Source organism: Pseudophryne corroboree, chromosome 5 (assembly GCF_028390025.1).
Source record: "Pseudophryne corroboree isolate aPseCor3 chromosome 5, aPseCor3.hap2, whole genome shotgun sequence".
In the NCBI taxonomy this organism is placed as follows: Eukaryota; Metazoa; Chordata; class Amphibia; order Anura; family Myobatrachidae; genus Pseudophryne; species Pseudophryne corroboree.
In genome coordinates, this window is record NC_086448.1 from 104,133,274 (window position 1) to 104,149,849 (window position 16,576).

Genomic DNA, 16,576 nt, shown 5'->3' on the forward strand with positions numbered 1-16,576 from the left:
AGCATGTAAAATCCAAAACACAAAAGATCAGTAAAATGACCCAAAAATCAAAATTAAAAGCGTCTGAGGAGAAGCGTAAACTTGCCAATATGCCATTTACGACACGGAGTGGCAAGGAACGGCTGAGGCCCTGGCCTATGTTCATGGCTAGTGGTTCAGCTTCACATAAGGATGGAAGCACTCATCCTCTCGCTAGAAAAAAGAAAAGACTTAAGCTGGCAAAAGCACAGCAAAGAACTGTGCGTTCTTCGAAATCACAAATCCCCAAGGAGAGTCCAATTGTGTCGGTTGCGATGCCTGACCTTCCCAACACTGGACGGGAAGAGCTTGCGCCTTCCACCACTTGCACGCCCCCTGCAAGTGCTGGAAGGAGCACCCGCAGTCCAGTTCCTGATAGTCAAATTGAAGATGTCAGTGTTGAAGTACACCAGGATGAGGATATGGGTGTTGCTGGCGCTGGGGAGGAAATTGACAAGGAGGATTCTGATGGTGAGGTGGTTTGTTTAAGTCAGGCACCCGGGGAGACACCTGTTGTCCGTGGGACGAATATGGCCATTGACATGCCTGGTCAAAATACAAAAAAAAATCAGCTCTTCGGTGTGGAATTATTTCAACACAAATGCGGACAACAGGTGTCAAGCCGTGTGTTGCCTTTGTCAAGCTGTAATAAGTAGGGGTAAGGACGTTAACCACCTCGGAACATCCTCACTTATACGTCACCTGCAGCGCATTCATCATAAGTCAGTGACAAGTTCAAAAACTTTGGGCGACAGCGGAAGCAGTCCACTGACCACTAAATCCCTTCCTCGTGTAACCAAGCTCCCACAAACCACACCACCAACTCCCTCAGTGTCAATTTCCTCCTTACCCAGGAAAGCCAATAGTCCTGCAGGCCATGTCACTGGCAAGTCTGACGAGTCCTCTCCTGCCTGGGATTCCTCCGATGCATCCTTGAGTGTAACGCCTACTGCTGCTGGCGCTGCTGTTGTTGCTGCTGGGAGTCGATCGGCATCCCAGAGGGGAAGTCGGAAGACCACTTGTACTACTTCCAGTAAGCAATTGACTGTCCAACAGTCCTTTGCGAGGAAGATGAAATATCACAGCAGTCATCCTGCTGCAAAGCGGATAACTGAGGCCTTGGCAGCCTGGGCGGTGAGAAACGTGGTTCCGGTATCCATCGTTACTTCAGAGCCAACTATAGACTTGATTGAGGTACTGTGTCCCCGGTACCAAATACCATCTAGGTTCCATTTCTCTAGGCAGGCGATACCGAAAATGTACACAGACCTCAGAAAAAGACTCACCAGTGTCCTAAAAAATGCAGTTGTACCCAATGTCCACTTAACCACGGACATGTGGACAAGTGGAGCAGGGCAGACTCAGGACTATATGACTGTGACAGCCCACTGGGTAGATGTATTGCCTCCCGCTGCAAGAACAGCAGCGGCGGCACCAGTAGCAGCATCTCGCAAACGCCAACTCGTTCCTAGGCAGGTTACGCTTTGTATCACCGCTTTCCAGAATACGCACACAGCTGAAAACCTCTTACGGCAACTGAGGAAGATCATCGCAGAATGGCTTACCCCAATTGGACTCTCCTGGGGATTTGTGACATCGGACAACGCCAGCAATATTGTGCGTGCATTACATCTGGGCAAATTCCAGCAAGTCCCATGTTTTGCACATACCTTGAATTTGGTGGTGCAGAATTATTTAAAAAACGACAGGGGCATGCAAGAAATGCTGTCGGTGGCCCGAAGAATTGCGGGCTACTTTCGGCGTTCAGGCACCGCGTACAGAAGACTGGAGCACCACCAAACACACCTGAACCTGCCCTGCCATCATCTGAAGCAGGAGGTGGTAACGAGGTGGAATTCAACCCTCTATATGCTTCAGAGGATGGAGGAGCAGCAAAAGGCCATTCAAGCCTATACATCTGGCCACGATATAGGCAAAGAAGGTGGAATGCACCTGTCTCAAGTGCAGTGGAGAATGATTTCAACGTTGTGCAAGGTTCTGCAACCCTTTGAACTTGCCACACGTGAAGTCAGTTCAGACACTGCCAGCCTGAGTCAGGTCATTCCCCTCATCAGGCTTTTGCAGAAGAAGCTGGAGACATTGAAGGAGGAGCTAAAACAGAGCGATTCCGCTAGGCATGTGGGACTTGTAGATGGAGCCCTTCATTCGCTTAACCAGGATTCACGGGTGGTCAATCTGTTGAAATCAGAGCACTACATTTTGGCCACCGTGCTCGATCCTAGATTTAAAACCTACGTTGTATCTCTCTTTCCGGCAGACACAAGTCTGCAGGGGTTCAAAGACCTGCTGGTGAGAAAATTGTCAAGTCAAGCGGAACGTGACCCGTCAACAGCTCCTCCTTCACATTCTCCCGCAACTGGGGGTGCGAGGAAAAGGCTAAGAATTCCGAGCCCACCCGCTGGCGGTGATGCAGGGCAGTCTGGAGCGAGTGCTGACATCTGGTCCGGACTGAAGGACTTGCCAACGATTACTGACATGTCGTCTACTGTCACTGCATATGATTCTCTCACCATTGAAAGAATGGTGGAGGATTATATGAGTGACCGCATCCAAGTAGGCACGTCAGACAGTCCGTACGTATACTGGCAGGAAAAAGAGGGAATTTGGAGGCCCTTGCAGAAACTGGCTTTATTCTACCTTAGTTGCCCTCCCTCCAGTGTGTACTCCGAAAGAGTGTTTAGTGCCGCCGCTCACCGTGTCAGCAATCGGCGTACGAGGTTACTTCCAGAAAATGTGGAGAAGATGATGTTCATTAAAATTAATTATAATCAATTCCTCCGTGGAGACATTCACCAGCAGCAATTGCCTCCAGAAAGTGCACGGGGACCTGAGATGGTGGATTTCAGTGGGGATGAATTAATAAATCTGTGAGGAGGGGGATGTACACAGTGAAAGGGGTGATGAATCGGACGATGATGATGAGGTGGACATCTAGCCTCTGTAGAGCCAGTTTGTGCAAGGAGAGATTGATTGCTTCTTTTTTGGTGGGGGCCCAAACCAACCAGTCATTTCAGTCACAGTCGTGTGGCAGACCCTGTCGCTGAAATGATGGGTTTGTTAAAGTGTGCATGTCCTGTTTATACAACATAAGGGTGGGTGGGAGGGCCCAAGGACAATTCCATCTTGCACCTCTTTTTTCTTTCATTTTTCTTTGCATCATGTGCTGTTTGGGGACAATTTTTTTGAAGTGCCATCCTGTCTGACACTGCAGTGCCACTCCTAGATGGGCCAGGTGTTTGTGTCGGCCACTTGGGTCGCTTATCTTAGTCACACAGCTACCTCATTGCGCCTCTTTTTTTCTTTGCGTCATGTGCTGTTTGGGGAGTATTTTTTTGAAGGGCCATCCTGCGTGACACTGCAGTGCCACTCCTAGATGGGCCAGGTGTTTGTGTCGGCCACTAGGGTCGCTTAGCTTAGTCACACAGCTACCTCATTGCGCCTCTTTTTTTCTTTGCATCATGTGCTGTTTGGGGAGTATTTTTTTGAAGGGCCATCCTGCGTGACACTGCAGTGCCACTCCTAGATGGGCCAGGTGTTTGTGTCGGCCACTTGTGTCACTTAGCTTAGTCACACAGCGACTTTGGTGCGCCTCTTTTTTTCTTTGCATCATGTGCTGTTTGGGGACTATTTTTTTGAAGTGCCATCCTGCCTGACACTGCAGTGCCACTCCTAGATGGGCCAGGTGTTTGTGACGGCCACTTGTGTCGCTTAGCTTAGCCATCCAGCGAGCTCGGTGCAAGTTTTTGGACTAAAAATAATATTGTGAGGTGTGAGGTGTTCAGAATAGACTGGAAATGAGTGGAAATTATGGTTATTGAGGTTAATAATACTATGGGATCAAAATGACCCCCAAATTCTATGATTTAAGCTGTTTTTTTAGGGTTTTTCGAAAAAAATCCGACAAAAAAATTTCGGTGAGGTTTTGCCAAAACGCGTCCGAATCCAAAACACGGCCGCGGAACCGAATCCAAAACCAAAACCCGAAAAATTTCCGGTGCACATCACTAGTTGCAGGTAGTCCCCTGCACCCCAGGCATGCCGCCCGCTTCCTAGTGAAGCAGGCATGATGGGACTATAATCAATGGAATCAAGGCGCGCTTTAATGATGTGAATCCTGTCATTTTAACCCCATCCCTCCCCATGAACCCTCAAATCGCGACATTTTCCCGTGATGGAGACAGGGCCTAATGATGTGAGAACCTGGCCCCACTCCTGAAATTGCCAGCACCGTCTCCTCTCCAGGCTTCTCCCAGAGAGGAGAAAGAAAATGTTGGCAAGTATAATTTACCTATGATTACCATACAACATACACCTTACTAGAGATGAGCGCCTGAAATTTTTCGGGTTTTGTGTTTTGGTTTTGGGTTCGGTTCCGCGGCCGTGTTTTGGGTTCGAACGCGTTTTGGCAAAACCTCACCGAATTATTTTTGTCGGATTCGGGTGTGTTTTGGATTCGGGTGTTTTTTTCCAAAAACACTAAAAAACAGCTTAAATCATAGAATTTGGGGGTCATTTTGATCCCAAAGTATTATTAACCTCAAAAACCATAATTTACACTCATTTTCAGTCTATTCTGAATACCTCACACCTCACAATATTATTTTTAGTCCTAAAATTTGCACCGAGGTCGCTGTGTGAGTAAGATAAGCGACCCTAGTGGCCGACACAAACACCGGGCCCATCTAGGAGTGGCACTGCAGTGTCACGCAGGATGTCCCTTCCAAAAAACCCTCCCCAAACAGCACATGACGCAAAGAAAAAAAGAGGCGCAATGAGGTAGCTGTGTGAGTAAGATTAGCGACCCTAGTGGCCGACACAAACACCGGGCCCATCTAGGAGTGGCACTGCAGTGTCACGCAGGATGGCCCTTCCAAAAAACCCTCCCCAAACAGCACATGACGCAAAGAAAAAAAGAGGCGCAATGAGGTAGCTGTGTGAGTAAGATTAGCGACCCTAGTGGCCGACACAAACACCGGGCCCATCTAGGAGTGGCATTTTTGTTCTCCATATTTTAATAGGCACAACTAAAAGGCACCTCAGGTAAACAATGGAGATGGATGGATTGGATACTAGTATACAATTATGGACGGGCTGCCGAGTGCCGACACAGAGGTAGCCACAGCCGTGAACTACCGCACTGTACTGTGTCTGCTGCTAATATATAGACTGGTTGATAAAGAGATAGTATACTCGTAACTAGTATGTATGTATAAAGAAAGAAAAAAAAACCACGGTTAGGTCACTGGTATATACAATTATGGACGGGCTGCCGAGTGCCGACACAGAGGTAGCCACAGCCGTGAACTACCGCACTGTACTGTGTCTGCTGCTAATATATAGACTGGTTGATAAAGAGATAGTATACTCGTAACTAGTATGTATGTATAAAGAAAGAAAAAAAAACCACGGTTAGGTCACTGGTATATACAATTATGGACGGGCTGCCGAGTGCCGACACAGAGGTAGCCACAGCCGTGAACTACCGCACTGTACTGTGTCTGCTGCTAATATATAGACTGGTTGATAAAGAGATAGTATACTCGTAACTAGTATGTATGTATAAAGAAAGAAAAAAAAACCACGGTTAGGTGGTATATACAATTATGGACGGGCTGCCGAGTGCCGACACAGAGGTAGCCACAGCCGTGAACTACCGCACTGTACTGTGTCTGCTGCTAATATATAGACTGGTTGATAAAGAGATAGTATACTCGTAACTAGTATGTATGTATAAAGAAAGAAAAAAAAACCACGGTTAGGTCACTGGTATATACAATTATGGACGGGCTGCCGAGTGCCGACACAGAGGTAGCCACAGCCGTGAACTACCGCACTGTACTGTGTCTGCTGCTAATATATAGACTGGTTGATAAAGAGATAGTATACTCGTAACTAGTATGTATGTATAAAGAAAGAAAAAAAAACCACGGTTAGGTCACTGGTATATACAATTATGGACGGGCTGCCGAGTGCCGACACAGAGGTAGCCACAGCCGTGAACTACCGCACTGTACTGTGTCTGCTGCTAATATAGACTGGTTGATAAAGAGATAGTATACTACTAATATTATATACTGGTGGTCAGGTCACTGGTCACTAGTCACACTGGCAGTGGCACTCCTGCAGCAAAAGTGTGCACTGTTTAATTTTAATATAATATTATGTACTCCTGGCTCCTGCTATAACCTATAACTGGCACTGCAGTAGTGCTCCCCAGTCTCCCCCACAATTATAAGCTGTGTGAGCTGAGCAGTCAGACAGATATATAATATATATAGATGATGCAGCACACTGGCCTGAGCCTGAGCAGTGCACACAGATATGGTATGTGACTGACTGAGTCACTGTGTGTATCGCTTTTTTCAGGCAGAGAACGGATATATTAAATAAACTGCACTGTGTGTCTGGTGGTCACTCACTATATAATATATTATGTACTCCTGGCTCCTGCTATAACCTATAACTGGCACTGCAGTAGTGCTCCCCAGTCTCCCCCACAATTATAAGCTGTGTGAGCTGAGCAGTCAGACAGATATATATAATATTATATATAGATAATAGATGATGCAGCACACTGGCCTGAGCCTGAGCAGTGCACACAGATATGGTATGTGACTGACTGAGTCACTGTGTGCTGTGTATCGCTTTTTTCAGGCAGAGAACGGATTATAAATAAAAGTGGTGGTCACTGGTCACTATCAGCAAAACTCTGCACTGTACACTACTGAGTACTCCTAATGCTCCCCAAAATTAGTAAATCAAGTGTCTAAACGGAGAGGACGCCAGCCACGTCCTCTCCCTATCAATCTCAATGCACGTGTGAAAATGGCGGCGACGCGCGGCTCCTTATATAGAATCCGAGTCTCGCGATAGAATCCGAGCCTCGCGAGAATCCGACAGCGTCATGATGACGTTCGGGCGCGCTCGGGTTAACCGAGCAAGGCGGGAAGATCCGAGTCGCTCGGACTCGTGAAAAAAAACATGAAGTTCTGGCGGGTTCGGATTCAGAGAAACCGAACCCGCTCATCTCTACACCTTACATTCGGAGAGTAGTGATGTCACTTGTGTCATGTGATTTAAAGTGTCACTGTTTGCTAATGACACGTACTGTCAGTGAGGAGAACATGAAGATGGTGTCAGTTCCCGTTGATGAATATGCTGTGGAGGCTTCGCTCCACTAGTGATGAATGGGTCTGTTACTTACATGCGGAAACTTTCAGCTTAAAGAGTAGGGGGTAGATTTATTAAAGTGTGGGTTTATAGAAGTGGAAGTGTTGCCCATAGCAACTAATCAGCTTCTACTAAACATTTATCTAGCACCTTCCAGAAAATAATAGCTGGAATCTGATTGGTTGCTATTGGCAACAGCTCCACTTGCCTGTTTTAGAAGCTTTAGTAAATTTACCCCGTGGCCTCTCAATGTAAACATCTACCCATCTCCCTGCTGTCATTCCAAACATATTCTATTATTACACTCTCCCTGATCTTCACAGTTACAGTCACTAGGCCTACGCTCTTACTTGTACGCAGTTACTGTACTCCACAAGAGCTAAGGCCCCCATACACTACAGCGATAGTCTGAGGCTGAAGTCGAAGGCGATTCCCGGGAGTGGTTCCATACGATTCCATACGATTTGGTACATTTTGAATGTGATATATCGTATGCGATCCCAGCCATGCCTGCGGGAACCGACATATCACGAGTGCAGCACTAACGATCTAGGGGAGCCGATCCAACCCGACCCTCACGGTAACGTGCTTCGGATCGCATCGGAAACGCATCCAAAATGCCCGATTTCACCCGCTATATCGTCCCGAATGCACAAAATTGGATGAAATCGGGCATTATCGTTCTAGTGTATGGGGCCCTTTACTCTTAGCAGCTTTTAACTTGTAACGCATTAGTCTGCCTCTACTCTTTTATCACAGCTCAGCTTCTCTTTACTATATCACAGCTCTGCATCTCCTTATTACTGCGATACATCAGAAGATGGCATTAGCTAATGGGTCCACACTTGGTAAATTGGCCATGTTCCCAGTCCCCATCAAAAATAATGGGGACTGCTGTCTGCAGCTTTAGGCTCCCATTTATCAAGCCTTGGAGAGTGATAAATAGCACGGTGATAAAGAACCAACCAATCAGCTCCTAACTTCCATGTCACAGGCTGTGTTTAAAAAATGACAGTTAGGAGCTGATTGGTTGGTACTTTATCACTGTGCTATTTATCACTCTCCAAGGCTTGATAAATCTGGGTTTTAGTCTGCCTGATATTTTTTTAAGTAGCCACTATAGTGAACTCAAATAGAGTCAAGCAGCCAGACACTAGAGAAAGTAAAACTTTGTACTGAGTCAGTGGGCCTAATTCAGACCTGATCGCTGCTGACAGCCGATGGCCATCTCAGCCCAGCGATCGCCTCTGCCTGATTGACAGGCAGAGGCGGTCACTGGGCGGGAGGGGGGGCGGGAGGGGTGGGCCGGCGGATTTGCCCGCCATTTTGGGTTCGCGGTCCGCACAACGTTCGGGGGGGCTGGCCGCGGCGGCTGCGTGACTTCACATGCAGCCGCTGCGACCCGGACAGCGACGGGTAGCTCCCTGCCAACGCGCAGGAGCTGCGCTGGTAGGGAGCTACTCGTCAAGTACAAAGCATCGCCACTGTCCGATGCCTTTGTACTTGTGCGGGGAAGGGCCAGACATGAGGGGCGGACTAGCCCTGTGCTGGGCGTCCCCCCGCATGTCTGAGTAACTGATCGTAGCCGTGCTAAATTTTGCACGGCTACGATCGGGTCTTAATTAGGCCCCGTATGCATTCATAGGGTGCTCAGTCTGCATTGCCCCTGTGTTTGAGTTGAGCTCCATTCATCTGCCTTTGAACAGAAGCAAATTCAGCTTTGACTAGGTCGAGGAAGGCAAGAACCACTTACAGTCACTGATCCCTAAATCACAGACGTGCACATGGGGTGTGCACGGTGTGTGAGCCATCACCATACCTCCCAACATGACCCTCTCCAGGAGGGACAGAATGCTCTGCTCCTGGGCTTCCCTCTTAATTTATGATTGCCATCACCTGCGTGAAACACCTTTCTTATCCAGTAACCTGTTCAATACAGGTTCCAGCAATAATACATTAAGAGGAAAGCCCAGGAGCAGAGCATTGTGTCCCTCCTGGAGAGGGTCATGTTGGGAGGTATGCATCAGCCTTTAGGCAGCCTCAAACTCTACCGTAATTGTCTTTTTGGGTTCACTACGATATTCCGGTGGTCGGGCTCCCGGCGACCAGCATACCGGCGCCGGGAGCCCGACCGCCGGCTTACCAACAGTGTGGCGAGCGCAAATGAGCCCCTTGCGGGCTCGCCACGCTACGCGCGCCACACTATTTTATTCTCCCTCCAGGGGGGTCGTGGACCCCCACGAGGGAAAATAAGTGTCGGTATGCCGGCTGTCAGGCTCCCGGCGCCGGTATGCTGGTCGCTGGGAGCCCGACCGCCGGCATACTGAAGACCACCCGTCTTTTTCCTGCATCTCAGCCGGCTCCCAGGGAAGAGGTGGCCTCTGTAAATCCAAGCTGGTTGATGTGAAATTTCCTTTATCTTGATAAATTAAATTAAAAATGAATCTTCCTCCTCCCTTTGAGCCAACTGAGGTGCGTAGAGGAGACAGTGCTGCCCAGGTGTGTAGTGTTTACAAGGAAAGGGGAGGCTTTTATCTTCTATCTGGGGGCGGGGTTTGGTAGTCTATGTCCAGGGGGAACAGGTGTCAATCTACTGTATGTCCTGAGGCCACTGTCGCACACCCCTTGCTCTGCACCTGCGCTCGCCTTTGATCCCTATTAAAGTTAATTGAAGCCGGTCTTTCTTTGCCAGTCCATCCTGTTTTTGCTTCACTATAACTACTGCAGTCAATGAAGAGCTAATAGATAAATGGGGTAATATTAACAATGGCACTATATTTAAACATCATCAGTTGTAGTTTTTAAAACATGTTTTTGTATGTTTTGACCCATTCATCGTTACTTTGATTTATTTAAATTCAGCTACCAGTGGTGACTGTTCTACCCAGAAGCCCTTGCAGCAGAAGTAATGAGCTGGAGTTCCATTACATGAACTATTGCTCTGTTTTGTCATTATAATATTTTGGCAGCATCCAATCAATTTACAGTTGACATTTTATTTGCCACGGTTAGAGATCATTTGGTTAGAGATCATTTGTGCACTTTTTTTTTTAATGATATAAAATAAGCTCCTATATGTAATGGATCCTGGGCCTTATTCAGATTTGCAAGCAAAGCCAAAAAGCACACAACTGGGCAAAACCATGTTGCACTGCAGGTGGAGCAGATGTAACATGTGCAGAGAGAGATTTAGATTTGGGGCAGTTATATTTTTCTGTGCAGGGTAAATACGGGCTGCTTTTGCATGCATCTCATAAATACTGGACAGTGTTATTTTTACACTGCAATTAAGATTTCAGTTTGAACACACCCCACCTAAATCTAACGCCCTCTACACGTTTTATCAGCCCCACCTGCAGTGCAATATGGTTTTGCCCAGTTGTGTGCTTTTTGGCTTTGCTTGCGACTCTAATCAAGTTCATTAGCCACACTACCAATAGCAAACAGTGTATTAATAAACAATCTTTTTTTTATTCAGACTCGGACACATTTTTAATCTACAATGAAGATCACAAGAAGTGTTTAGAAGGTCAGAATTCCCTCATCTCAGTCACTACATGTAAAGAGAGCAGCAACGCCCAAAAATTCCGATGGATTTCCAAACACCAGCTTATAAATGTAGGATCTTCCCTGTGTCTGGCAACAGCATCGAAGAAAGACATGGCATTAGTGACTTTATACCAATGTGATGGTGCTAGTGAGCTCCAGAAATGGGATTGTAAAAATGATACATTGTTTGGAATCCAGGGGGATAATCTTCACTTGAACTATGGTAACGCAAAAGAAAAAGTTATTCTTTATAAAGGGTCAGGATCATGGAGCCGGTGGAAAATCTTTGGAACTCCAGATGATTTATGTGTTAAGGCCTATGAAGGTAAGGAGCATATATTTTATATATGGTATATGGTTAAGGACATAGATGACATATAGTATCAGGAATGTACATATAAACTGAAAGATTGAAGGGTAGGAAAATGTAAAGTGTATAGATACATTGGTAAACATTTTAAAGCCTATTTATAACAACTTTTGGCAAGTGAAGCGTCATGATGTATCTTGAATCCTCTGTGTAGCAAATATACAAAATCAAGCTGTGTGTGCCTACAGAGCCAGGGCCAGATTAAGGTTTGTGGGGGCCCCATGGCAACAAATTTGTGCCCCTCACTCCACACTCCCCCCCCCCCCCCCCCACTCCCCGGGGGGGCGGAGCAGATTGCGTCCGGGTGCTGCTGGAGTGTCGGAAGTGAAAATAGGGGGAAGACAGGTTGTGTCTGGGTGCTCTGCCTCCTGGAGTGTTGAAAGTGAATGGGGGGTGGGTGTCTGGGTGCCGGATTAAGGCAAGTTTCTCCAGATCCTCCTCTTTCAGGGGCCCCCTAAACCTATAGCTGCAGTGCAAAGCAGGACCACACTGCGAACTGGAGAAGAGAAGAGGGAGGTTGAGTCCGGACGGGGCTACATGGCACTGTGCAGTCAGTGCCAGCATCAGCATGGGAGAGAGGAGCTACCATAGGTGCTGGGAGTGCAGCTGCTGTGGATTCTATAGCTGAGAGGGACCCACCTTCCCGATCAAACGTACATGTGTTATATACATTTTTCATTATTGGGTGGTACATAGGATCCTTACAAACTTTTGCCTTGGGGCCTACAATATATCTAGTTATGCCCTTGGACCTGCTCATTGTAATGTGGCATAAAGTGAACTGGGGGCACTGTAATGTGACATAGTATGAACTGGGTACACTGTATGATACATGATTTGTATTGACAGCCCTGTAATGTGACACAATGTGAACTAGGGCACTACTATGGGGCATAAAATTAACAACGTCTGCGGATAGGTGTCTCTCTAGCATTGGGACAAGGCTCCTTCAAAATATTGCTATGGGACCCACAAAGTTCTGCTGACACCCCTGGGAGGAGACCTGACTATCCAGTAGCCAGCCTATATGGTGAGAGTAACTCAGGCAAGGGACACTGTACGTATGTCGGTCTGTGTAACTACTGTACTACTGTGCGTGTGTGTGTGTGTGTATATGTGTGTGTATGTGTGTGTGTATATATATATATATATATATATATATATATATATACGTACGTACGTACGTACGTACGTACGTACGTACATTGTGCGTGACTATTTACTGCACTGTATGTGTATACTGTATATGTGACTGTATGTATGCATGTATGTGACTGTATATGTTTAGGTGTGTGACTATGTATGTATATCATACCTCCCAACTGTCCCAATATTCGCAGGACAGGCCACAGTGTCCAGCGGTGGTGGTGGGGGGTAGTTGGGAGGATCCTGCACTCGCTGCTCGGCTCCTGCGCACAGTGTCTATTCACGAGAGACAGAGTGGGGGCATGCCCACGAAGCCACGCTCCCTTTATTGAAGCCACATCCCTTTTTGGGCAGGCGTGGCTTTGCCACGGAAGAAGTGTCCATCTTTGCAGGCTCAACATGTTGGGAGGTATGATACATTATATATATATATATATATATATATATATATATATATATAGTGTGTTTATTACTGTATGTATGTGTGTGTATAGGTGTGTTTGTTTGCATGAGTGTGACTGTATGTGTATATATGCACAGTATGACTGTGTGAGACAGTATGTATGTGTATACGTGTGTGATTTTATGTATGTGTGGCTCATACTTGCCTACTTTTGAAAAAGCATTTCAGGGAGATTGTGAAAGTAACACCTATCAGCGCGGACGTGTACTGCTACATCTGAGGGGCGTGTCATGAAAATGACTTACAGCCAAATGTAAATGAGCCCCAAAGTTAGTAAGATCTACTTGGTGAAGAAAAGACACTGATATTTTACAGGATTTGATTATGGATTGTGTTTTACAAGAGGTTACATATACTGTAAGGGGCCACGAGAAACCTTATTTAAAATGCATGTAGCCATAGGGATCATTGTGCCTTATAATCAGTGTAGGGAAATGGCAGTGATGATCCCATTTAAATGTATATACCTGTATCTCTGATTTTTTTTTTTACCAGTTTGATAATGGGGGTAATGTGCAATCAGGGAGATTGTTGGTCTATTCAGGGAGTCAGGGAGATTGCTACTGTTTCAGGGAATCTCCTGCAGAATGGTGTGGCTTTATGTGTGTGACTGTATTGTGTATATATTGTCAAAGTCAGAAAAATATCACTATGCACACTGCCATATTTGCACCTCATGCGAGCTCCCGCTGCGCGTGCAAGAGCTCTCCCGTGCGTGCGCATACTCGCCTTCGCGTGCACCCGCGGGCGCACGATATACGGATTTACGGTAGAGTTTGTATGCGTCTAGCGGGCGACTCAACCGATATATATTTTAACCATATAATGTATTTTGTAGATCATGGTCCCTTTGATAGATTCTGAAAGTTTAGTTAATGTAGCATGTTCATGGACAGAGAGATCCCTCTTTGTCTGATACAAGGGGTCAGACAAGGATTATACAGTGGTGTTTAGTATCCATCGGAAGAGTATTTAATTAGCAATATTCCGGTGTTAGTTTGGAGCAGATTAATCGCTCGTGCGAATAGTTATGGACATAAGAAGTTTATGTCCATTTACTATTATTTGCACTTACTTATCCATGCGGCGGGAAACCTAGTTTCCCACCCACCTGAGCAGTTGGAAGTAGACACAGCCCACCTGTATGAATCAACCTATGACCTTTTGTTTTAGTGCGAAGACGAATTCCTGTGTCCAATGAACAATGAGATTGTAGGGACCATTGAATTGTATTGTGTGTGGGGCATAAATAGACAAGCCGATCTTATCCAGCTCTCACTCTTCAACGGTTCTCATTGCTGATAATCGGGAGCTGGATATCCAAAGGCGCATGCGATCGTTCCCCTTTGTGCGTAAGTTTTTCTCCGCAATCATATTGCCTTTCTTGTTATTCTGAGCCATATCTCTCTCTCTCTCTTCTCTTTCTCTCTCGTTTCTCTTATATAGTTATTGTACTGATATTGTATTTCATGTGTAGTCATCTGGTTAGGTAGTCTATGTTATATTGGTAGTGTATGACTTGTATTGTATTATTCTTTTGAACGTTCATTCATTTCCTTAAAAGGCGTTAGACCCTTAGACCGGTATTGTGTGTTCATTATATTTCAGTGGGTAATAGGAGCGGCTCTATCGCTCAAACAGCTTTAGTGTAAACCCGCTTACTAAGTGTTGCATTCTCATCTTATCACTACACCAAGGTTTACTGCATAATACACTGTTTTATGGTATAGTTATAAAGGTTTAACATTGTGAGCATCTGCGCCGCTGGTGATCTCCTCGTGGTCCCGAGCGTCCGCTACGCTATAGCGAATCATTACGTTAGTCGGCAGCCAATAGCGTGCCTGCCTGTGATCCCTTGGCCGTGAGCGAACGTGGCGCTTGAGCGTCTCGACTACGGATAAGCGATTGTTACGCAACGTGCGTACCCTTACGGTATTCCATACGTTAATAGCGTACATTGTTCTTAGACCTCTTAAAGGGTTTTAAGTAAGATAAATATTTAGCTTTATCAATTGGCGGCTCGTCCGTCCTTCACATATCTCTGCTAGGTAATTCCAGCAGACATTATCCATCAGCAAAGGGCGGGAGATCATATTCCTCGCAGTGCTGTCTGGATAAGCGTCTGCTTCGCTTAGTAAAGGGTGCTGAGGGAATCCGGAACCGGAGGTAAGAACAACACGTTAGTGTCTTTTAAAACTGTTTATTTCTATCTTGCGTACGCACACACGCATATCTGCATTTCTTTTTATTCGTGTATTTTCATATATCACTCTCCTGTTTGCCATTTTATAATTGATAAACGTGCTAAGAGAGATTTGTCGCTATTTCATAGTTAAAGTGTAAAAGTAATACATTAAGGGATAAATTGCAAAGCACGCACGCAGCTCCACCTAAAGATACAAGGAGAGATTGGTGTGGTGCTCGGTAGATGATCAAGGATCATCTACATTGATAAACGTGTTAGTTGTGTTACGGTGGATATCTGCATTGCGTACACGTGTCTCTAACAAAAGGCTGAGACTCGCGCACGCAACTCAAAGGCCGACGCACGCAGCGTATATTACGCAACGGAGTGTCTGGGTACGCCCACGTAACTCATCACACGATAAGTGTTATTTTAGCAGGCGAAGAGGTGGCAGCGCGATAAATAGCGCAAGTCTATTTCAGTGTCCGAAATTTAAGCTAATAGATCCTTCTCCAATTTACAACACATCTGGTCTAAAGGAAAGAAATTTCTGCGCAGAAATAGAAATAGAAACAAAAGTGTACATGTGGTGAGTGTTTGCAATTATATAAGTTTTTACAATTTTGGGGATTGAACCACAGAAATCATCGAGTTCTCGTGAAGTACATACGTGTAAGTGACATACATGGTGGCTAGGGAGGCATCCCTTGTTAAACATATAAAGAGCATTAGAGTGTAGCAGACCAGGAGGTCATATTGTAAGCAGACCAGGAGGTCAGACCAGGAGGTCGCATAACAGACCAGGAGGTCCAGGTACAGCAGACAAGGAAGTCCGCTATAGAGTCAAGTAGCCCAACACCAAGAAGGGTTGGGGCGGAACCCATATAGGCCATAAAGCTCAGGCTGAAGGAATTCGCAGCTGCTGAATGTCGATTCCACTGGTCGCTCCGTACATAAGATTAGTTGCTTATGTACTGAACGATTGTACCGCACGTAATTGTGTGCATTAGTTAGTAACTTGACCTAGTACTATTTGTGTAAAAAAAAAAAGGGTCATAAACGCTATTTGTACATTCTAACGTGATTTGTGTAATTTTTTATTTTTAAAAGGGAAGTTCGCTGGTCACTCAGGAATTATCCAACAACCCCACAGTTACTGGAAAGGGTTAATGCTCTGCGGATCACACTCACATGTTCCAGTAAACAAAGGTTCATAGGGGCCCTGGGTCGAGTACGCCAGCACTATATCAGTGTGAAGGTCGTATTGGTCGGCGTGGGCGAGTAAGTGGGGTACTCGGTAAACCACCACCGTCAACCTATCCTTGAATATTTGGGGGTTTTGTAAGGGTTCGCTGAAGACCCTGATATAAAGGTCAGAGGTAGAGCAAGCAACACCTGCAAATTATGGGGGCCAGTTGTTCAGGAAGGGGGCGATCAACCTCGGTTCGGGTTGATTTAGTGAACCGACCAATCGGGTCGGCAAGGTACGTAATGTGTGAAAAATACGGCTCACACACAGAAGTTTTATGTGATGAATGGGAGAGAATGACGGTACATGACGGGGAGAAGTTCCCAAGAGTAGGCAGCTTTAGCCCAGAAGTGTTACAAAATCTAAGGAGAAGGATATGTCTCATTAAATCAACAAAGAGACGAA

The 16,576-nt window shown here is 46.0% G+C and overlaps 1 protein-coding gene across 1 annotated transcript in view; it reads left to right on the forward strand.

Moving 5' to 3' along the window:
- Positions 1 to 16,576, forward strand: part of LOC134927292 (macrophage mannose receptor 1-like) — a 340,668-nt gene that overhangs the window by 10,339 nt on the left and 313,753 nt on the right. Inside the window, exon 2 of the mRNA XM_063921538.1 lies at positions 10,688 to 11,083. Coding sequence (XP_063777608.1) covers positions 10,688 to 11,083 — 396 coding nt within the window. The remainder of the gene's footprint in view (positions 1 to 10,687; positions 11,084 to 16,576) is intronic.